The sequence below is a fragment of the Schistocerca cancellata genome, chromosome 2 (assembly GCF_023864275.1).
Source record: "Schistocerca cancellata isolate TAMUIC-IGC-003103 chromosome 2, iqSchCanc2.1, whole genome shotgun sequence".
Taxonomy (NCBI): domain Eukaryota; kingdom Metazoa; phylum Arthropoda; class Insecta; order Orthoptera; family Acrididae; genus Schistocerca; species Schistocerca cancellata.
In genome coordinates, this window is record NC_064627.1 from 304,466,932 (window position 1) to 304,490,295 (window position 23,364).

Consider the following 23,364-nt stretch of genomic DNA (forward strand, 5'->3'; position numbering starts at 1 on the left):
GGCCAGTAGTGTATAACAGGCAAAAATCTTGGAGATTCTCGGTTCGCAGACTATTATATATATAATCTTGGAGATTCTCGGTTCGAAGACTATTATATATATAAGAATCTCCAAGATTTTTGCATGTTTTCTTATAGACACTGGGAAGATATTGGTTCCAGGAATTCTAAAATCGTATCAAAATATCTACAGTAATTCGTCAGACTAGTCTGGACATACAGAAAGAAGCGAGCAGAAGACTTCACTTTATATACGAGGGTAATCCCAAAAGTAACATCTATTTTTTTGTAAGTACATAGACCTGTTTATTTCTACAATGGTTTACATCAGTTTACACCTTGAGCATTTAGTTATTTTTCGACATAATCACCATTTTCTGTCGATGCATTTTTGTAGATGCTGTGGAAGTTTTTGTATGCCCATGTCATACCAGCTCGCCGCCATGCTGTTCGTCGTGAATTTCGATCCGACCAGCTGCAAACTCTCTACACCACTTACGAACATTTTTGACATCCATGCACGGCTCACCATACACTTCCGTCAATTGGCGATGGATTTCAGACGGCGCAGTTCCCTTTGCGTTCAAAAACCGAATAACTGCGCGCAATTCGCACTTGGCGGTAACATCCAACGGCTGCTCCATTCTCAACGACTGCCAAGCCAAGACCGAGCGTCTCAGTGCGGCGTGCGCATGTTTACACACAGCGCGTGAAGCACTCTTCATAACAGTGTGACCAACTGCCACACAAACAGAGTTCTGTACTTATAAAACAATAGGAGACCTTATTTTTGGGGCTACCCTCGTGTATTGATATAGAAGATTTAATAAAACATTTATTTACTTACTAAAAGTTGACTACAACTTACACTTTAAGTTTCCATGCAGTAACGATCGTCTACTATATTTCTGATGGATGATGAATGCAGTCTATGTTCTAATGGCGGAAAGCTATTTTTATGTGATATAATTACAAAATAACAACTTCCCGGTTTTTTTACTTGTACTGTGAAACTTTGCTTCTTGCCAAATTTCATGATTCAATGTCAACGGGAAGGCCCTATAGGTCTTGATGAGCGAGTTTGTGTGTATTAAAATATATGACATAAGTTGCAACACATTTTGATTGCACTGATTTAGGACCTTGAATCTTTTACATTGCCAAGGAACAGTAGACCTTAGTAAGTGACATAAATTTGATTTTTATAAGCCATCCTGTTCACAGCCTGACACAAACGGATAAAAAGACAAAAAATATTTTTTCGTGTCATGTAATTACAAATTAATAATTTTAACATTTTTTTCCTTACTTGTACTGTGAAACTTTGCTTCTTGCCAAATTTCATGATTCTAGGGCAGCGGAAAGCACGGGAGTTTTTTTCGAGTATCAAAATATGTGACATAAATGGCTGTTTCTTTTGATTGCACTAACTTAGAAAGCTTATAATTTTTACACCGCCAAAGGGCTTTAGACTTTAGTACGTGACATAACTTTGAATTTTATACGGCAACTGGTTATAGAGACAAAGTGTCTTAGCAGATGGGCAGACACAAAGAGATGGACAAAAAATGACAAAATATTTGTTCGTGTTATGTAATTACAAATTAACAATTTTCGCATTGTTTTCTTTCCTTTACTGTTAAACCTTGCTTCTTGCCAAATTTCATCTCTGTAGGTTTTGATGAGTGAGTTCTCGAGTATCAAATTATGTGACAAATGTCTGTATCTTTTAGATTGCATTCACTTAGAAGCTTTATACTGCTAACGGACCAAGGACCCTAATATGCGACGTAAGTTTGAACTTTAAAAGTCTACCCGTTACTGAGGAAAAGGCGTATTAACGGCCGGACACACAGACAGATATACGGTTCACAAAGCGATTGTATAAGAGTTATGTTTTTTAGAGACTGAGTCACGCAACCCTAATGACCTAATATTACTACCAGTTGTTGCTGTTGTTATTACCGCTGTGGTCTTCAAACACTGGATTGATGCAGCTCTCGAAGCTAGGTTGTCCTTGCAGGAGTTTTCATATCTGCATAAGTACTACAATCTACCTAGTGATATAATCAAGCCTCGTGCATATTAGGAACCTTTCGACACCAGTGAGTATCGATCACTTCAATAATGGACTTCCATGTAAGCGATATATATGGGGAGGACAAAAATAGGGAAACAAGAAAAACACAACACATCACCATGCCTAATGTGATGTAGGTTGACGCTGGATGATGAAAGGATGGTCGTCGTTAAAGAGTGAGATAAGCTTGAACGGCAACGTCTCGAACGTATTGCGGATGCCAAGGAGGATCAGAGCACGTTGCAATGCATGGGATGAAGATACGCAGTGGATGTTACCTATACCCTGATCAAAATAACAACGGGTTATGGAGGGGCGATGTGAGTTTGTCTGCGCACACAATATGGCTATTGCCGCAACATCTGGGCATTTCCGTTTTGGATACGCTGGTCGTTATCGTGCAGCATCGGTTTGCTTCGTCGGGTGGTAGTAGTCTTCTCATTTTTCTGCGCACTTTCACAACTAATTTAGCGTATTACGTCAATTAAAATAGACACGCCGCACAGAGAAACAATGCAAACAACAAAGACGAATCACTGGTGTTACGTTACCGGCCGCAAGAGTCGTCTGCAACTGACAGTGGTAGCTAGCACCTGAGGTAGCAGAGCGATATGACAACGGCGGACAGAGCAGAATAGAATGCGGTACTGTGGACGGTACACACGATAGGCTGTCGGTCAGCGGCTATTTTGTTGATTGTAATAGACATCATGTATTGTAATAGAAGCAAGCACACTACCTATAAAACAGTCGGGCCGACAAAAAAGATGAGACAAGTTCTATTTTCTTACCGACTCGACCCTGATCCGATATGCATACGCGTTTAAATGGCTGTAAGCACACTACTATCGGTTGAGCTGTCACTCTGTGTTGATGCATTGTGTTAACAATGTATATTAATACAGTCCTTTGTTATCATACTTGCGGTGCAGAATATCATGGCAGAAACATAAATAGAAAAACTGTGGGAGGAAGTATGTGTGGAGCTGATTGGTAACTGAAATGATCTGGATTTGAAGGATAAAATAAAGCGAGGTAAGGAAATTCTAACTTCATTTATGTATTACTTAGATGCTTCATCATACCGCCAATGAACTGACACTTGTGGTGACAAAGTAATAAGCGAAATAATCCCTAATTGGCATTTCGCCATTTGTACCTCTTGTGCCTTGCAGTGACATATTCAAAGATTGGTCCATGTAATCTACCTTCAAATCTAATACCGCCTTTGTTTCTTACAGAGTTGTGTGCTGCTTGAAAAATATGAATAGTATGTGCCAGCCATGGACTGTGCGGCTGGTCCCAGCGGAGGTTCGAGTCCTCCCTCGGTCTTGGGTGTGTGTGTTTGTCATTAGGATAATTTAGGTTAAGTAGTGTGTAAACTTAGGGACTGATGACCTTAGCAGTTAAGTTCCATAAGATTTGACACACATTTGAACAGTATGTGCCAGAATAATGCCTAACCTTCTGTGGAATATCCTCCAAATACTAGCCAAAATTCTAAATGTGCATTCCATGATAAGCCTTGCACTACATGCACTCCGTCTTCAGGCCACAAGTGGCCGATCGGAACCATCCGACCGCCGCGTCATCGTCAACTGAGGATGCCCATAGGAGGGGCGTGTGGTCAGCACACACCGGTCTCCCAGTCGTTATGATGGTTTTCTGTGACCGGAGCCTCTACTATTCGGTCGAGTAGCTCCTCAATTGGCATCACGAGGCTGAGTGCACCCCGAAAAATGGCAACAGCGCATGGCCGCCTGGAGGGTCACCCATCCAAGTGCCAGCCACGCCCAACAGCGCTTAACTTCGGTGATCTGACGGGAAGCGGTGTATCCACTGCGGCAAGGCCGTTGCCCCTTGCACTACATAATCTATAAAAAATCCTTTTCTTCGCACCAAATATAGATTAGGATAAGGTCTCAAAACGTGCGTTGAAGCTGATCTAAAAAAACAAATCAGAGAAGTTTACCCTGTTCATCATGTCGACCGCCTGGTCTACTCAAGCGACCTTCATCTTAACGTTTCTCAAGAGATGAACTTGCGCTCGTCGCTTTTGTCTTCTTCGTCGATATCTCAGATATATACCTATGCATTGCAGTTGTGCATTCATCTTAATTCATAACTATCAACGAACTATAGGTCGTGAGCGCGTTCCCAGAAACGGTCTGACGTGTGCGTTTATTTGCCAACATTTCTGTCGGCCACCTACTGTCGGTCGTGTGCACCCTTCCTTAACCTGATCCTCTGGTTGGTGGTTGTTGCAATAGCTGTCCTGTGAACAAGTAGCTGTCAATCACTTCGTTATTCTGATCCAAGTACAGCAGTAGATTCTGATTTAACAGGCTTACACTTTCGCACAGATTAACTTTATTTTGCTTTTATTTCACAGTAATTTTTAATTAAATGCGGCTTATTCCATATCAGCCCGGATAGCCGAACGCGTTAGCTCTCCGGTTCCGGGATTCTGGGCTGGTTCTGGTCCGTATCACGGTTAACGTCGACAGATGGTGAGCCAGCGAGCCTGGCTGTGGTTGGGTTGGGTTTTTTTGGTTGAGGAGACCATACAGCGAGGTTCAAATGGTTCAGATGGCTCTGAGCACTATGCGATTTAACTTCTGAGGTCATCAGTCCCCTAGAACTTAGAACTCTTAAACCTAACTAACCTAAGGACATCACACACATCCATGCCCGAGGCAGGATTCGAACCTGCGACCGTAGCGGTCGCACAGTTCCAGGCTGTAGCGCCTAGAACCGCACGGCCACACCGGCCGGCCTACAGCGAGGTCATCGGTCTCATCGGATTAGGAAAGGAAGTCAGCCGTGCCCTTTCGAAGGAACCATACCGGCATTTGCCTGGAGCGATTTAGGGATATCACGGAAAACCTAAATCAGGACGGCCGGACTCGGGATTGAACCGTCGTCCTCCCGAATGCGAGTCCAGTGTGCCTGGCTGTGGTATTCAGGCGGTTTCCGACATGGAACTAGGTGCATACCAGGCTAGTATCCATTTCCTGCCTCAGATACAAGCTACACAAAAATTTAGAAAACGTTCTTGAAGGGCAACCACTGTCACAACCTGTATAATAATGTCGACCCTAGAGAGACACGGGAGGAGGCACGGAAGAGGAAGGAGGAGAAAAAGAAGAAGAAGAAGAAGAAGAAGAAAGAAAAAAGAAGAAGATGATGGGGCTTAGTATTTCATACCCTGTCCCCTTTGAATCCAAGCACACACCCGTTTGCGGATTTGCGGATGTTACACTTCTTTGATCAGTTGACATAGAGGGAAACAATATAAACAAAGATATGAAAAAAATAAAGTGTTTTACAGTTATTAAATAGATAATTTTCTACGATGATATTAACAATTATCAATGCTGACTTACTTTCTCGGTTTTAAGTAAAATAGATACAGCAGAACGGGGAGGGTTCTTTTTAAAAAGAAGGACAGCGAATTCCTTTAACTTGGGAGAGCTACAGATATAAAAATTCGTAGCACATCAATATTTGTGTAATAGCATCTGACGGTGTCGCATAAAAATGCCTCTTCCCGAGAGCCCAAAATCTTTTCTGTCCCATTCCATCGTTCAGCCGTCTTCTCCAAATCCTCTGCAGCAGGAGGCGCCTCTAGAACACTGTCCTGAATTATACGAGTATTAGAGAAGAAAATAATATCTCCATCTTCAGAAGGCAGGATATGATATGTCTACTAAAGCAACGATAAGATTAACATTGTCCCTATACGCATCCGTTGCCCTTGTTCGATCCCCCTTTCCAACCTGATCTTCCTCGCTTCCCATTATTCTTAGCCGATACAGTCTCTTTAAATTTCCTTTTCCCAGAACTCGCTGTATCAGAAAACCTACATTTAGTAGACCTATAAACTGTTCTTTTCTCTACCACCATCATTATTATTATTATTGTTATTAGATAATTATTATTATCATTAGGTTATTATTATTATTATTAGGTTATTATTATTATTATTTCTTTCTTTTCTCAGACGTTATTATTATTATTTCTTTCCTTTCTCAGACGTTAAGTCTGGTTAAAAATGGAAAGCGACGCGGACCTTGATCAAGCGTGACTTCCTTTTAACTGTGCGGTATATGTTACATTGCATTTAGGAACTTTCGGGTAATTGAACATGTATCAATAATTACAGATTTCTGTAGTTGTATATATATGTTTGGATGTAGCTGTATTGCGTTGATGTACTTGTGGATATTGTGCGGTATGACTCCTGTAGTTGATAGTATAATTGGTACAATGTCAACTTTATCCTGAACCACATGTCCTTGACTTCCTCAGCCAGTTGGGTGTATTTTTCAATTTTTTCTCCTGTATATTTGTTGTATTGGGTATGGATATTTCGATTAGTTGTGTTAATTTCTTCTTTTTATTGGTGAGTATGATGTCAGGTTTGTTATGTGGTGTTGTTTTATCTGTTATATTGGTTCTGTTCCAGTATAATTTGTATTCATCATTCTCCAGTACATTTTATGGAGCATACTTGTATGTGGGAACGTGTTGTTTTATTAGTTTATGTTGTATGACAAGTTGTTGATGTATTATTTTTGCTACATTGTCGTGTCTTTTGGGGTATTCTGTATTTGCTAGTATTGTACATCCGCTTGTGATGTGATCTACTGTTTCTATTTGTTGTTTGCAAAGTCTGCATTTATCTGTTGTGGTATTGGGATCTTAAATAATATGCTTGCTGTAATATCTGGTGTTTATTGTTTGATCCTGTATTGCAATCATGAATCCTTCTGTCTCACTGTATATATTGCCTTTTCTTAGCCATGTGTTGGATGCGTCTTGATCGATGTGTGGCTGTGTTAGACGATACGGGTGCTTGCCATGTGTGTTTTCTTTTTCCAATTTACTTTCTTTGTATCTGTTGATGTTATGTGATCTAAAGGGTTGTAGAGGTGGTTATGAAATTGCAGTGGTGTAGCCGATGTATTCATATGAGTGATTGCTTTGTGTATTTTGCTAGTTTCTGCTCTTCTATAAAGAATTTTCTTAAATTATCTACCCGTCCATAACGTAGGTTTTTTATGTCGATAAATCCCCTTCCTTCTTCCTTTCTGCTTAATGTGAATCTTTCTGTTGCTGAATGTATGTGATGTATTCTATATTTGTGGCATTGTGATCGTGTAAGTATATTGAGAGCTTCTAGGTCTGTGTTAATCCATTTCACTACTCCAAATGACTAGGTCAATATTGGTATAGCATAAGTATTTATAGCTATTGTCTTGTTTCTTGCTGTCAATTCTGTTTTCAGTATTTTTGTTAGTCTTTGTCTATATTTTTCTTTTAGTTCTTCTTTAATATTTGTATTATCTATTCCTATTTTTTGTCTGTATCCTAGATATTTATAGGCATCTGTTTTTTCCATCGCTTCTATGCAGTCGCTGTGGTTATACAATATGTAATCTTCTTGTTTAGTGTGTTTTCTCTTGACTATGCTATTTTTCTTACATTTGTCTGTTCCAAAAGCCATATTTATATCATTGCTGAATACTTCTGTTATCTTTAGTAATTGATTGAGTTGTTGATTTGTTGCTGCCAGTAGTTTTAGATCATCTATGTATAGCAAATGTGTGATTTTGTGTTGGTATGTTCCAGTAATATTGTATCCATAATTTGTATTATTTAGCATGTTGGATAGTGGGTTCAGAGCAAGGCAGAACCAGAAAGGACTTAATGAGTCTCCTTGGTATATTCCACGCTTAATCTGTATTGGCTGTGATGTGACATTATTTGAATTTGCTTGGATATTAAGTGTGGTTTTCCAGTTTTTCATTACTATGTTTAAGAACTGTATCAATTTAGGATCTACTTTGTATATTTCCAATATTTGTAGTAATTAGTATTATTACATTATTATTAATAGGTTATTATTATTATTATTAAAACTAGTTGTCATACTAAAATTGTTATTTTCTTAGGTAACTATTATGTAATATATACTGTACGTGTGAAAAGTTGCCGCGCGGGATTAGCCGAGCGGTCTCAGGCGCTGCAGTCATGGACTGTGCGGCTGATCCCGGCGGAGATTCGAGCCCTACCTCGGGCATGGGTGTGTGTGTTTGTCCTTAGGATAATTTAGGTTAAGTAGTGTGTAAGCTTAGGGACTGATGCCCTTAGCAGTTAAGTCTCATAAGATTTCACACACATTTGAACATTTGTGAAACGTTGGTCCGATATCAGAGAGGACTGAGGGCCCTAAACAGATCAGGTTAAAGAAATAAATAAATAGTTACGCGTTGTTGACACCGTCTGTACAAAATATGTCTGGCATATTATTTCTGCTTACAGTGCGGATACCTCGTATTTTCCTACTACTGATAGCTTTAAATCCTTATTGACGAAAGTTAACAAACAGAAAAGGTTCCACTAATACCGCTCGATCATAATAATTGCTATTCCAAATAGTTAGGTCTCGTTTTCACATACTTTATTCTCATACCTATTGACTGAAACAGCGTATTTCGTTTATTTCCACATTACTTTTGTCCACGGATAAAAAAAGAGCTGTTCTTGTGTCCAGAGTCAGGAGAAAAATTCACGTATGTTGATTTCTGTGTTTAAAGTGTGTGTTAAAGCGTAATACTGCCTTGCCACTGTTTGGCAGAGGGACATATTCGCAAATATATAAAGATGGTATCAGTTCTTTCGAAAGAACAGATGCCGTCGGTGACCATGCAGCTATCTTAGAATGATAATTAAATCAAGACCCTAAGCTGTCGACAGACGTTGATATACATGAAAGGGGAGAATTGAAAATGTGTGCCCAGACTGGGACTCTAAGCAGGGATCTCCTGATTACATGGCAGACGCGCTATCCATTTTTTTAGTCTCATTTTGTTCTATATTTTTCGTTGAAGTTGTTCGTGGCGGACGTCCAATTACACTCGTTCAGGTTGTTCGTTGATCCGTTCACTAAGTTTTTTATTACAAAGGGTAGCTAAAGCCTCTGACGGAACACGCTGAACTACCGTGCCGGCAAAACTTAACTTTATGAAGATGGTATCTGTCCTTTCGGACATTATTATTAAAGGGAAGATGTTTCGTTTACTTACGACGAAGAATCCGCGCCATTATGTCCCTTTAATAATAATAATCTGTTTACATCACTTAAAATCGTTGTGAGGCACAATTACAGTTAAAAAGACGTTGTCTTACATCTTTTTTGGTTGTAGGGCACCACCACCCCAAGGAAATTTCGTCATGTGGGGAAACAAAAGGCAAAATCTAATCAAAAACGTGAACTAGCCGTCTGAAGATGATGAATCTGTCGGATCTAAACCGGTAACGGCACTGCTTAAATAAATAAATAGCATTATAAAAAGTGACTGGTTGCTGTAATCTTCTATCTAAGAGTCAACCTATATTTTGTATACAGCCACGGGCTCAAAATATCAGTTTTTGACAAAATGGCGTTAATAAAGTTCTGTTCATCGGTGAAATAGGATTATTCCGATCAGTAGGAAATTATAACCTATCATTAATTTGGTTGAATAACCATCACACTGTTTCTTTCGTCAGACGACATCTCTCTTCAAACTTCCTTTCATCAAAATCTTCAAAAGGGTTTTCCCTTTCCACAATCACTCCAACCCGATTTCGGCCACGTTTAAAAGCTCAACGTATAACAATTCTTCCACAGTGCCAAACATAATATCAAAACGTGCTGCCATCTTAATAGCGCATGATTCTGAAACCGCGGTTATGTCGAGAAAACCGGGAAAGAGCCACGGTTAAATGTAACCGCAGTCGATTCCCTCGTTTAACTTAGATCGATGTTGCTGCACCAGGAATTTGCGTTGAACAGGATTATATACCGACTTAACCGCGGTTAACTGTTAATCGAGATTGGTGCACTCGGCAATTAATGTGTAAACGCAGATATCTATCCGGACCATCACACAGGAATCCCAAACTGCATCAGGATCCACTGCAAGTACTATTACAGTTAGGCAAGATGTGAGAGAACTTGGATTTCATGGTCTAGCGGCTGCTCATAAGCCAGAAATCATGCCAGTAAATGCCAAACGACGCCTCGCTTGGTGTAATGAGCGTAAACATTGGATGATTGAACAATGGAAAAACATTGTGTGGAGTGACGAATCATGGTACATAATGTAGCGATCCGATGGCAGGGTGTGGGTATGGCGAATGCCCAGTGATCATCATCTGCCATCGTGTCTACTGCCAACAGTAAAATTTGGAGGCAGTGGTGTTATGGTGTGGTCGTGTTTTTCATGGAGGGGCTTGCACCCCTTGTTGATTTGTGTGTCACTATCACAGCACAGGCCTACATTGATGTTTTAAGCACCTTCTTGCTTCCCACTGTTGAACAGAGATTCGAGGATGGCGATTGCATCTTTCAACACGGTTGAACACCTGTTCATAATGCACGGCCTGTGGCGGAGTGGTTACACGATAATAGCATCCCTGTAATGGACTGGCCTGCGCAGAGTCCTCACCTGTATCCTATAGAACATCTCTGAGATGTTTTGGAACGCTGACTTCGTGTCATGCCTCACCGTCCGACATCTACACCTCTCCTCAGTGCAGCACTCCGTGCCATTCCCCAAGAAATCTTCCAGCACCTGATTGAACGTACGCCTGCGAGAGTGGAGGCTGTCATCAAGGCTAAGGGTGGGCCAACACGATAATGAATTCCACCATTACCGATGGAGGGCGCCATGAACTTGTAAGTCATTTTCAGACAGATATCCGGATACCTTTGATCACATAGTGTGTATTCAATGTCCACCCACTTAGCTGAGTGGTAACGTGCTCGTCTCCCATGCAAGCAGGCCCGGGTTCGATTCCCTTCCGGGCTGGAGATTTTCTCCGCTCGGGGACTGGGTGTTGTCCTTATCAACATTTCATCCTCATCACCGACGCGCAAGTCGCCCAAAGTGTCGTCGACTGAAATAAGACTTGCACTTGGCGTCCGAACTTCCCCGGATGGGACCTCCCGGCCAACGATGCCATACGCTCATTTAATTTCTTATATACAATCAGGTTTTCTGCTCCCTCCGTTCCCTGTGGGTATGGAACAATGAAGGGGAGTAGCTAAAATTGGGACAAAGCTATCTTCTGCTACGACTGTGCCTCACGGTGTATAGACGTATCTATATGCAGATGTAGAGTCCTACTGCAGTTAATAAGGTGCGCAGTTCGCAAATTTTCAGGCTGACGAGTGAAAAGAAAGAAAAAAGTACGGGTAGCGAGCACTTTTAGTGAAAAATCGAAAGTCCACAACCACTATATGCGTATTTGTGCTAGCGTCTCTTTCATAAGTGGTTAAACGATATCGCCCACTCGTAGCCAAGAAAAGAGGTGCTATGCTTTCTCACAAAAGGGAATGATGTTCCTGAATATCGAAGAAAAGCAAGATCTCATATAAAAGTTTTATAAGATTGCATCTGGTTGGTGGTATAAAAATTTCGTGTAGTGTGAATTCCATCTCGTAAGTGCTGTCATTTATTGTCAACAGATTACGCGCCCTGTAGCTGCAGTCGAAGGAAAACGGCCAAGAAGCTGTATTAAGTGCTGCTGCTGCAGTAGCAACAGAAAACAATCCTGTAGGCCTACATCTCAAACATCACGAAAGCAGCTACCCAAGAATTTTGTTAGAAAGCGATTCTACGTCCTCCACATTCTTCCGGTCTTGCTACATCAGACTTTCACATTTCCGTTCGTCATCTCATAATCCACAGTAATGACTTTTTCATTCTGAGCTTAATGACTTCCTCCATTACAAACAAGTAGGTTTCTTCACACGTAGAGTCTGGAAACTTATGAAACGATTGGAGGGAGGCAGGGGTGATGGAGGAGAACGTGTCGCTGATTTATGTAAGCTGTTCGTCATACACAAGAATATTTCCCGCGCTTGCAGAATATTACATTCATAAATAGAGGTAATCCGCTTTCTTTCAAGGCACAGAATGTCTAGCTAGTTTTTTTAATATCCAAACAACTTTCGGTGCCGTAATACAGAATCAGGATTAACGGACGTTTCCTTTTATTCTTCCGTTACGTTGTAATTTTTCGAATAGTTTTTAAGCCTTGGTTTCCGTGGAATATGTGGCGTGTTCATTCTTCACAAAAATATTCGAACTGGTTTTCGGTACAGATCTTTTTGTCTCATTTTAATGGCTGCAAATCGACGCAGATCATTCACTTTTACCTCCAGAGAATGCTACAGTAAATAAAATCCAAAATACGTTATAATTTCTACTGGAAAAATGCCCAAAATTGTTTTTGAATTTACAGTGGTATCATGAATAAAGGAAAATGGTTAGTTAAGATGGTTCGAAAGCGTATTGCAACGAAAGGTAGTGCGACGGAGGCGTTCGCAATTGGTTGTGCTTAGGAGGGGTTTACCAATTTCGGAATTTGTCTGAAAACCAAGGAAAGCTCTCAAAAACCTTGTTCAGAATTGGGGATCTGAAGCTGTTTGTAATATCATTCTGGGACTGAATATCCTAGAGAAAAATATAAAGACCTAGTTTGTGATTCTTTCTGGACTCTGCGCATGGGGGTCCGCAGACATTTATCCAAGTGGGGGCAAGATTCCAAAAGTTCAATTTTTGATGCAACTGGTTAGTTGAGCTTGAGAACGTGTCGTGCCCCAAGAAATAAATTTGAGAGGAAGTACACGAGGCGATTGTATATTGATCATTTCATAATTACCCAGTCAACATATATTGGAGGTGCATCACTGCTATACCTTAAGATAGCCATATTACATTGGTATATCCAAAATACAGAGGGGTCCAAAAAAATGTATCCACTGTTTAAAAGCCCATTACTTGCAAACTAATCGACGGAGTTGTCTCATTTTTGGTTAAAGTGTAGCTTAAAGTCCAACTTAAAGATATCACTGTAGGTGTTCGAAATGGTCACCATTAACATCCACACGCAAACCATGCTGCCGAACTGCAGCACAAACTACTGACTGCAACGTGTTCAGTTGGATATTTGCACATGAATGTACGATGTATTCTCGAAGTTCATCCAATGTGCCTGGCTTTTGTCGATAAACGACGTCCTTTAGTGTTCCCCACAAGTAAAAGTCCAGAGGAGTTTCGTCTGGGGAACGTGGTGGATACTCCACACCAGCACTTCTACGGCCTATCCATCTTCCTGGTAGATTTTTGTCGATATACGCCCTAACACGATTTTGGTAGTGGGCTGGGGCACCATTTTGTTGAAAGTAAACTCTTCCGTCTCCATACAAGACTCGGATGGCAGGTAAAATGGATGTCTGAAGTTTCTGCAGGTACACCTCACCGCTAACTGTGCCGTCGAAGAAGAATGGCCCAATCAAGCCCCGGTAAGACAACCCACACCACACGTTTACTCCTGGCAAATTCATGGCTTTGTCTACATGGGCGTTCGGATTTTCGGCAGCCAAGTAGATGCAGTTGTGGCGATTTACTGTACCATTACGTTTGAACTGTGCCTCATCAGACCATACAATCAACTCTGCAAACTCTTCATGGCTGCGCACCATGTTAGTAAACCACTCGCAGTACTCCATTCTACGATCTGGGTCGTCCTCGTTCATTGCGTGTAGCAATCGTGGGATGTAGCACTTCCACTTTGCTGTCTTCAAAATTCGCCGAAGACTTGAGCTACTCACTCCAGTTTCACGGGCTCACAGTCACACAGACTTCTGTGGTGAGCGAGTGAATTGTTGTAACACACGACGGGAGTTAGCTGGACTTGTTACTGTTACAGGTCGTCCAGATCGTTGTTTGTGTACATATTTAAGACAGCCTTCGGCTTCAAATTTGTCTCGCATGTGACGAATCGTTAAACGTGTCGGTGACTCTGTTTGATACTCATTTCGCCATTGCCGTTGAACCTCATTTATGTTTTCGTACTTAAAATACTACTTCAAAGCTTACTTCCTTTCATCGAATGTAAGCCTTGCGCCAGCCATGTTTACTCGAGTAACTAGGTGCAACTAACAACAAAACACTGACTATCTGGCGACTGTCATCTGACAAAACAAAACATCGCAATACAACGCTTGTGTGGCGATTGCCGGAACTACAAACTGTTGCACTACCAAAGATGAGACAACTCCGTCAATTAGTTTGCCAGTTATGGACTTTTAAACAATGGATACATTTTTTTGGATCCCTCTGTATGTCTTTTTATAGTATTAATATGAGTAGGGATGTAGCAAACCTTCGAAAAACACCAAACTAGTCGGCAGAATCAACTCGTAACAGCCTAGGACTCAACCGAAATTGTCTTTGTCTCCCTGGTTTGGTGCTTTATTGTATAGACACGGCAACGAGACTACAGAACTCATAACTCTATGGCTGGATGTCACGCAGTGTTACATTCCATATGTTGTTTAGGAACCTTGTAGTTAACAAGGTCCAAACGCCTTTCCGATATTGATATTTAACAATTTTTTCCTGTCCTCGAGTGCAGAACTTTGTATTTTTTTGTCTGTTTTGAGCCGTAGATGAATTATAGGTGAATACACTTACAGCATAACATGATTGTGCTTTTCATACTACAATACATACATACTACAATCACTCTACCGTTTAGAATTAAATGAAGTCCCAGCAAACCTTGGCGGGTCAAATGCAAACATATTAATGAGGTTAAGATGTTCGCAAATTTAGGGGAAGTTCTTTAGAAACTTGGAACAGTTGTCGGCAGATATAACACAGCGATGTTTATTCTGTGCTAGATGCTGGAACTGTCCCTAACTATACCTCATTACGGATTGTGTAAGGAAGTGTCGTAGACACGATTCGGAACTCTATTTCGGCAATGTTCTTTAAAGATTTACATTCTCTAAGATTGCAAAAGAACGTTGAAACCGTCGCCACGACACAAAGACGTAGCCAAGACTGTTTCAAAAGGGGAGGGAGGTTCCGATTTGTTAAAGAGGACTTTAAAAATATTTTTTTTTCGTTTATTCTGAAAACATTTTTATAAAGAACAATAAACCATTTTATTTTAATATGATCTCAGAGTTATCACCAAGCGGAGGTATAATATCGTTACTTAGGAGTACTATATTTTGGCAAACCACTAAAAAGCAGTCATGCTTCAGTGTCCTTTCACCCACCAAAGTCATTGTATACTCTTCTTCTTTCAGTCTTGATTTTGAGCTGAGGAAGTGATCAGCAATGGACGAACCCTACTCTATTGGGACCCCGTGATTATCTTTGGAACTAAAGAGATCTTTGTTCAACAGAGAAGCTAAATCAATTTTTGGTAGCGAAAATACGAACTATCTGAAATTATCCAACCTCATTTAAGCATACATCTCTCACTTCTTGCAATGTAAGAAATATCATTTTCTGCGTTAAAAAATGTCCCGACAGACAAATCCATGAGCCTAAAACAGGGGAATTTTGATTATTATTTATTTATTTATCATACGGCTTTTCATGCTGGGAGTCTCCGAAGAAACTGGCAGTGACGAGCCAACCTCCGGCATTTGCTTGAACTGAAAATGAGAAACCATTTTCAAGATTGCCAGCGGATTGAATCAAATCACCTCACATCCCAAATTCATGAACTGCTAGCCCAGCGGCTCGCCACGCAGAGCTACCCCAAGTCGGTGAATTTGTAAAAACTGGTTCTTATGAAGCGTGTAATCAAGTACAATTATGATCAGTTTTTTGCAACTTGGGCTACTCTAAGAAATTATTTAGTGGTAATTTTTTTTAAGTTCTAGATATTTTATCTGAGGAAGATTAGAAGACATTACAATTCTCGCAGCACGCCTGACATTATTCGCGAAACACCAGTGGGTCGCTACACGGCAGTTGAGAAACGCTGGGCTAGAGGGTGAGTATCGCTACAGAAAGGTGGCTGGTACATGGCGTTATATTTTATCACAGGTAGAAAGGGAAGGCCTAAACATACTAATGGTATACTTTTTAACAGATGGTCCCTCTTACGTAAAAAAAAAAATAGTCGGAAGAACGATGACTAAAAATTCATCTACATCGTTACTCTGCAATTCACAGTTAGGTTCTTGCAGAGAGTTCAACGAACCACCTTCAAGCTATTTCTCTACCCTTCCACTTTCCCACAGCTCGCAGGAAAAACGAACACTTAAGTCTTCCTGTGCGAGCTCTGAGCTCTCTTATTTTATTTTGATGGTCATTCCTCCCCATATAGGTGGCCGCCGACAAAATATTTTCACGCTCTGAAGAGAAAACTGGTGATTGTAATTTCATGAGAAGATCCTGCCGTATCGAAAAATGTTTTTGTTTTAATGATTGCCGCCGCAATTCACGTATCATATCCAGTGGCACAAAAAAAAAAAAAAAAAGTTCAAATGTGTGTGAAATCTTATGGGACTTAACTGCTAAGGTCATCAGTCCCTAAGCTTACACACCGCTTAACCTAAATTATCGTAAGGACAAACACACACACCCATGCCCGAGGTTGGACTCGAACCTCCGCCGGGATCAGCCGCACAGTCTATGACCGCAGCCCCTCACACCGCTCGGCTAATCCCCCACGGCTTATCCGTGGCACCCTCTCCCCTATTTAGTAGCAGTGCAAGTCGAGCAATCCTTCTTTGAACCTTTTAGATATCTTCCGTTGATTCTGTGCGACGCGGATCCCACACCGCACTGCAGTACTCCAGAAGAGGACGTACAAGCGCACTATAGGCACTCTCTTCAATAGACCTGTAGAATTTTCTCGGTGTTCTGTATTGCGTAAAATGTGCCTCCTTTACCTTATTCTATTCTGACGTAATCTAAACTACTGACGCAACATAATGTGTACGTTTTGATACAGAGTACTCATGGAAGTCAGGAAGAGGCAAATAATGTTACACCTATTTGCAGTTTAACCATCGCAATACTAAAGCTGGGAGGGGAGGGGGTACTTTGTGCCCGTCTTTTGAAAATATCAGTTTGGATTCCGTAGAAATGTTGGAACACGTGAGGCAATACCGACCCTACGACTTATCTTAGAAGAAAGATTACGGAAAGGCAAACCTACGTTTCTAGCAGTTGAAGACTTAGAGAAAGCTTTTGACAATGTTGACTAGAATACTCTCTTTCAAATTCTGAAGGTGGCAGGGGTAAAACACAGGGAGCGAAAGGGTATTTACAATTTGTACAGAAACCATATGGGAGTTATAAGAGTCGAGGGACATGAAATGGAAGCAGTGGTTGGGAAGGGACTGAGACAGGGTTGTAGCCTCTCCCCGATGCTATTCAATCTGTATATTGAGCAAGCAGTAAAAGACACAAAAGAAAGGTTCGGAGTAGGCATTAAAATCCATGAAGAAGAAATAAAAACTTTGAGGTTTGCCGATGACATTGTAATTCTGTCAGAGACAGCAAAGGACTTGGAAGAGCAGTTGAACGGAATGGACAGTGTCTTGAAAGGGGGGTAGAAGATGAACATCAACAAAAGCAAAACGAGGATAATGGAATGTAGCCGAATTAAGTCGGGTGATGCTGAGGGAATTAGATTAGAAAATGAGACAAAGTAGTAAAGGAGTTTTGCTATTTGGGGAGCAAAATAACTGATGATGGTCGAAGTAGAGAGGATATAAAATGTAGACTGGCAATGGCAAGGAAAGCGTTTCTGAAGAAGAGAAATTTGTTAACATCGAGTATTGATTTAAGTGTCAGGAGCCGGCCGGTGTGGCCGTGCGGTTCTAGGCGCTTAAGTCTGGAACCGCGTGACCGCTACGGTCGCTCGAATCCTGCCACGGGCATGGATGTGTGTGATGTCCTTAGGTTAGTTAGGTTTAAGTAGTTCTAAGTTCTATGGGACTGATGACCACAGATGTTAAGTCCCATAGTGCTCAGAGCCATTTAAGTGCCAGGAAGTCGTTTCTTAAAGTATTTGTATGGAGTGTAGCCATGTATGGAAGTGAAACATGGGCGATAAATAGTTTAGACAAGATGAGAATAGAAGCTTTCGAAATGTGGCGCTACAGAAGAATGCTGAAGATTTGATGGGTAGATCACATAACAAATGAGGAAGTATTGAATAGAGTTGGGGAGAACAACAGTCAGTTAATTTATACATTAAAATTTTGAAAAAAGTATTAATAGTTTTAAGGAATTCGACCAGATTCTCCAAATGTTTTAATTTTTTCAGTTAACCTCAACAATAGATTTAAGTCTTTGTACAGATGTCACTTTCCACAATGAATGTCAACTACAATTTTTTTTTGGTTCAGTACGTTACTTATACATCAGTATCTCCTTAAAAAATATGTTGTGAGTAAAACTCAACAAGTAACGAATTTTGCATTTTAAATAAAATTTTTGCGGTAGGCACAAAGTACCTCCCTCCTCTCCCTCTCTTCGGTAGCAAACGTTACTGAAAGTGCGCTAATATTGATACGAGTGGGCAAAAAGATTTTCCGGTTTTGGACCCTACTTACAAATCAGTGTCTCTTTAAAAAGTACACTACTGGCCATTAAAATTGCTACACCATGAAGATGGCGTGCTATATACGTGAAATTTAACCGACAGGAAGAAGATGCTGTGATATGCAAATGATTAGCTTTCCAGAGCATTCACACAAGTTTGGCGCCGATGGCGACACCTACAACGTGCTGACATGAGGAAAGTTTCCAACCGATTTCTCATACACAAACAGCAGTTGAGAGGCGTTGCCTGGTGAAACGTTGTTGTGATGCCTCGAGTAAGGAGGAGAAATGCGTAACCATCACGTTTCTGACTTTGATAAAGGTCGGATTGTAGCCTATCGCGATTGCGGTTTATCGTATCGCTACATTGCTGCTCGCGTTGGTCGAGATCCAGTGACTATTAGCGGAATATAGAATCGTTGGGTTCAGGAGGGTAATACGGAACGCCGTGCTGGATCCCAACGGTCTCGCATCACTAGCAGTCGAGATGACAGGCATCTTATCCGCATGGCTGTAACGGACCATGCAGCCACGAGATCGCTGAGTCAACAGATGGGGAAGTTTGCAAGACAACAACCATCTGCACGAACAGTTCGACGACGTTTGCAGCAGCATGGACTATCAGCTCGGAGACCATGGCTGCGGTTACCCTTGACGCTGCATCACAGAGAGGAGCGCCTGCGATGGTGTACTCAACGACGGACCTGGGTGCACGAATGGCAAAACGTCATTTTTTCGGATGAATCCAGGTTCTGTTTACAGCATCATGATGGTCACATCCGTGTTTTGCGACAACGCGGTGAACGCACATTGGAAGCGTGTATTCGTCATCGTGTAAGAGGTCCGACCAGATGTAATTTCGATGTATTGCTCACGCGCTGCCTGTGATATGCAGGATTTGTCATGCATAAAAAGAACAACTGATTTTTCTTTGCAATAATCGGAATGACCATGGACTGGAGAAATTAGTAAATTCTTTAAATTGAGATGATTGATTGTCAAAAGTTACTTTTTTATAAGAAAGATTATTATTAAGAGATTCTTTAGACACATTTACATGGGACTTGATATAACAATAGTACATATGCGCGAGGCTGCTTTTAGCTTATACTACAACGCTCAGGCTCCGCATCGCTGCACCACGACCGGCCCAGCCAACACGATACACCAGACCAGACTGCTCGCTAGCAACAACTTACTCCTACAGCTACACAGTTCCTACTGCAGTCAGCACTGCTCTCTGGTCTGAGATTCTCTTATACCTTGCATATCGCTGGCAGCGTGTGAGCAATACATCGAAATTACATCTGCTCGGACCTCTTACAATCGCCATACTGGCGTATCACCCGGCGTGGTGGTATGGGGTACCATTGGTTACAAGTCTCAGTCATCTCAGTCACCTCTTGTTCGCACTGACGACACTTTGAATAGTGGACGTTACATTTCAGATGTGTTACGACCCGTGGCTCTACCCTTCATTCGATCCCTGCGATACCCTACATTTCAGCAGGATAATGCACGACCGCATGTTGCAGGTCCTGTACGGGCCTTTCTGGACACAGAAAATGTTCGACTGCTGCCCTGGCCAGCACATTCTCCAGATCTCTAACCAATTGAAAACGTCTGGTCAATGGTGGCCGAGCAACTGGCTCGTCACAATACGCCAGTCACTACTCTTGATGAACTGTGGTATCGTGTTGAAGCTGCACGGGCAGCTCTACCTGTAAACGCCATCCACGCTCTGTTTGACTCAATGCCCATGAGTATCAAGGCCGTTATTAAGGCCAGAGGTGGTTGTTTTGGGTACTGATTTCTCGGGATCTATGCACCCAAATTCCGTGAAACTGTAATGACATGTCAGTATAATATATTTGTCCAATGAATACCCGTTTATCATCTACATTTCTTCTTGGTGTAGCAATTTTAATGGCCATTAGTGTATATTTTTAATATAAGTCAACACTATAAACGAATTTGTTCTTTTTTTATCTTTTTATGATAGGCATAAGGTGAGCTCCCTCTACCCCCACCATCCCCACATCCACCATCCACACCCCTTTCGTAAAGCACGTTACAGAAAATGCGTTGGTATTGCTAGGAGAAATGTAAGTGACAACCTTCAACCGCACGTTGGACCTGAAACAGAAGTGACGTGCTCGTGTCGTGCGACCTGCTGCGGCGGGAGGGCTTACTCACCCTCTGTCTTGCTGAGCTCCCAGTAGAGACGCAGCAGCCCCGGGCGAGACCCCGCCTTGGCGGTCACCTTCTGGCAGTAGGCGCGCACTGTGTTGGACGCCGAGAAGCCCATCAGCACCAGCCAACGGCCTTCAGCCTGCGGGCAACAGACACAGTTACAGAGGATTTACGGCTAATCGAGGGGGGTCGGTTTTGCTGGAAGCTGTTATGCACTGGCAGAGAAACGATAATGATATGCGTGCAAGACATCACAGTTGCATGATATACAGTATCGCAACCTAATTTCAGTAAAACGTGACTGTTATCTGATACATCAAAATCGATATGAACCCAAGAAAAGAGTACACAGGATAGACTAGCGTGGTGAGCTGCATCAAATCATTCATCGGATCGGAATACCACAACAACTACATTATCGTTCAACCCGAAGTAACGATACAGTCTGTATTAATCGAGCAAGGAGTCATGTCGTCATTGCGATGTACACTGAGGTGAGAAAAGTCATGGGGTATCTCCTAAAATCGTGTCGGACCTTATTTTGTCCGGCATAGTGCAGCCACTCGACGTGGCATGGACTCAACAAGTCGTTGGAAGTCCCCTGCAGAAATATTGAGCCATTCTACCTCTATAGCTGTCCATAATTACAAAAGGGTTGTTCAAAAATTGTTCAAATGGCTCTGAGCACTATGGGACTTAACATCTATGGTCATCAGTCCCCTATAACTCAGAACTACTTAAACCTAACTAACCTAAGGACATCACACAACACCCAGTCATCACGAGGCAGAGAAAATCCCTGACCCCGCCGGGAATCGAACCCGGGCGCGGGAAGCGAGAACGCTACCGCGCGACCTACAAAATGGTTGTCAGTGCAGTATTTTCTGCATGAAATGACCTCTCAATTATGTCTCACAAATGTTCGATGGGATTCATGTTGGTTGATGTGGGCAGTAACATCATTCACTGAAATTGCCAAGGATGTCTTCAAACCAATCGCAGACAACTGTGGTCAGGTGACATTGAAACGGTACAGTAGTTTCTCGCTCGCACCGAGAAATACAAACAGAGGCGGCTCTGCCGCCAATTTTATAGCACGACGCGGCCGGCCGCGGGTGCAACAGAACCCATGTGGACTGGTGGAATGAAATGTGTCAGGCTTCATAATACGTATTTATATGTGACGTGTATTATGCATTTATTGTTCGTGATTGTGAATCTGCACATGAACTTTCCTAATCCTCCTCACAACCTTTCCGTAAAGCGTGGCCAAATCTTAGTTGGGAAGTAGTTCTGTAGTATAGTAGTGCCAACCTCACTCCTGGGTAGGGGATCAGAGAGACATCACAGGCAGGTAAAAGTCAAAGACGTTCCAGTGTCACAAGGTCTGGGGTGGAGAGGCTGGTCACGGCCAAGTGGTTCGACCATCCCCTCCACCGCGGCCAGGCCCCCACAACCGCACGAGTGGTCGACTGTGAAGAGCGGACAAATTGAATAGCTGGACGGCGGCCACTAGAGTGGTAAACTGACGCGCGGAGTCCGAATGTTTATACATCGCTTTTGGTTATAAAATGCCTTCCCTTGAGTTAGGTCACAAACATAATGTCTCATGTAAATACGTTACTACAATATACTTTTTAATTTATGAACAAACAGCAACTAGTCACTGTTTATGAATTTATCTTACGTACTACATGGAATCTGTCGTAGCTAAAAGTTATGTACTGGACCCCTAGCATTTTTCGTAGTTCATTTACGATAAATGTACGCAAAATGCATCAAAATACTCGAAGATTTGCCCACTATATAGATATTTTCTGACTCTACGTTGCTTTAGATTTTATGACGAGAAGTGCGTTATATATGGCATAGTGCTTTGGTAACTCACGGCCAAATTATCAAGTTTCAACCTAACCTAGACCATGAAAACACTACTGATCAGCCAACTTTCTTCAAAATGATCACAACATATAAAATGGTATTCTGTCGGTCGGAAATCTTGCCTCCTGACAGCGTGTAGCCATTTTTGTAACAGCTGTGGTTTTGAGAAAGGAAACCTGCAAATAGATGCACACACATTATGCTAATACCGTGTTACAAAAACATTTATTAAGCAAGTGCACTGACATACAAAACAACTTAAAATATCCACATACCTGTGAAATGTAATATTCGTTCCTTGCTCGAATTTATTTGTACAATTAATCGCTGCTCAACTCTTCACCATTGTACTTCTTTTGATTGGAATGTACAGACAGTAGAATTACGAGTAATAAATACTGTATGTATGCCCCAAGAAATATACAACGTTGAATCAGGGTCTTCATAAACAACAATACTACACAACACATCAGACTACAACCACTATAATGGCGTCCAGCCGAAGGTTCCAACTATCCCGCGACTGCAGCGCCATCAGTGAGTCTAGTTATTTTTTACAAGGTCTTTGACCGCGACCCAGGAAGACCTCCGGGTGCCCGCCATATTGGTGGAGTGTTACAGAAGACGGGTAAGTGAGCAGACGTGGCCTCAGTGCGTCAGTCTCAATATTCAAGAATGAAAGAGAGGTATTTGAACATTTGTACTAATTATTTTATTTCCAGCTTCGGATTGTGTAAGGTAATGAATGTTCTCGTTTAATTTCGGAAATTTGACTCCCTGTGTTAAT

General features: G+C 41.7%; 1 protein-coding gene and 1 pseudogene across 1 annotated transcript in view; both read right to left on the bottom strand.

Moving 5' to 3' along the window:
- The window catches only part of LOC126145228 (uncharacterized), a 31,766-nt gene that overhangs the window by 2,062 nt on the left and 6,340 nt on the right, over window positions 1-23,364 (bottom strand). The window contains exon 2 of the mRNA XM_049915541.1: window positions 20,700-20,835. Within this exon, the coding sequence (XP_049771498.1) occupies window positions 20,700-20,835 (136 nt within the window). The remainder of the gene's footprint in view (window positions 1-20,699; window positions 20,836-23,364) is intronic.
- Window positions 3,820-3,937, bottom strand: LOC126164157 (5S ribosomal RNA; annotated as a pseudogene).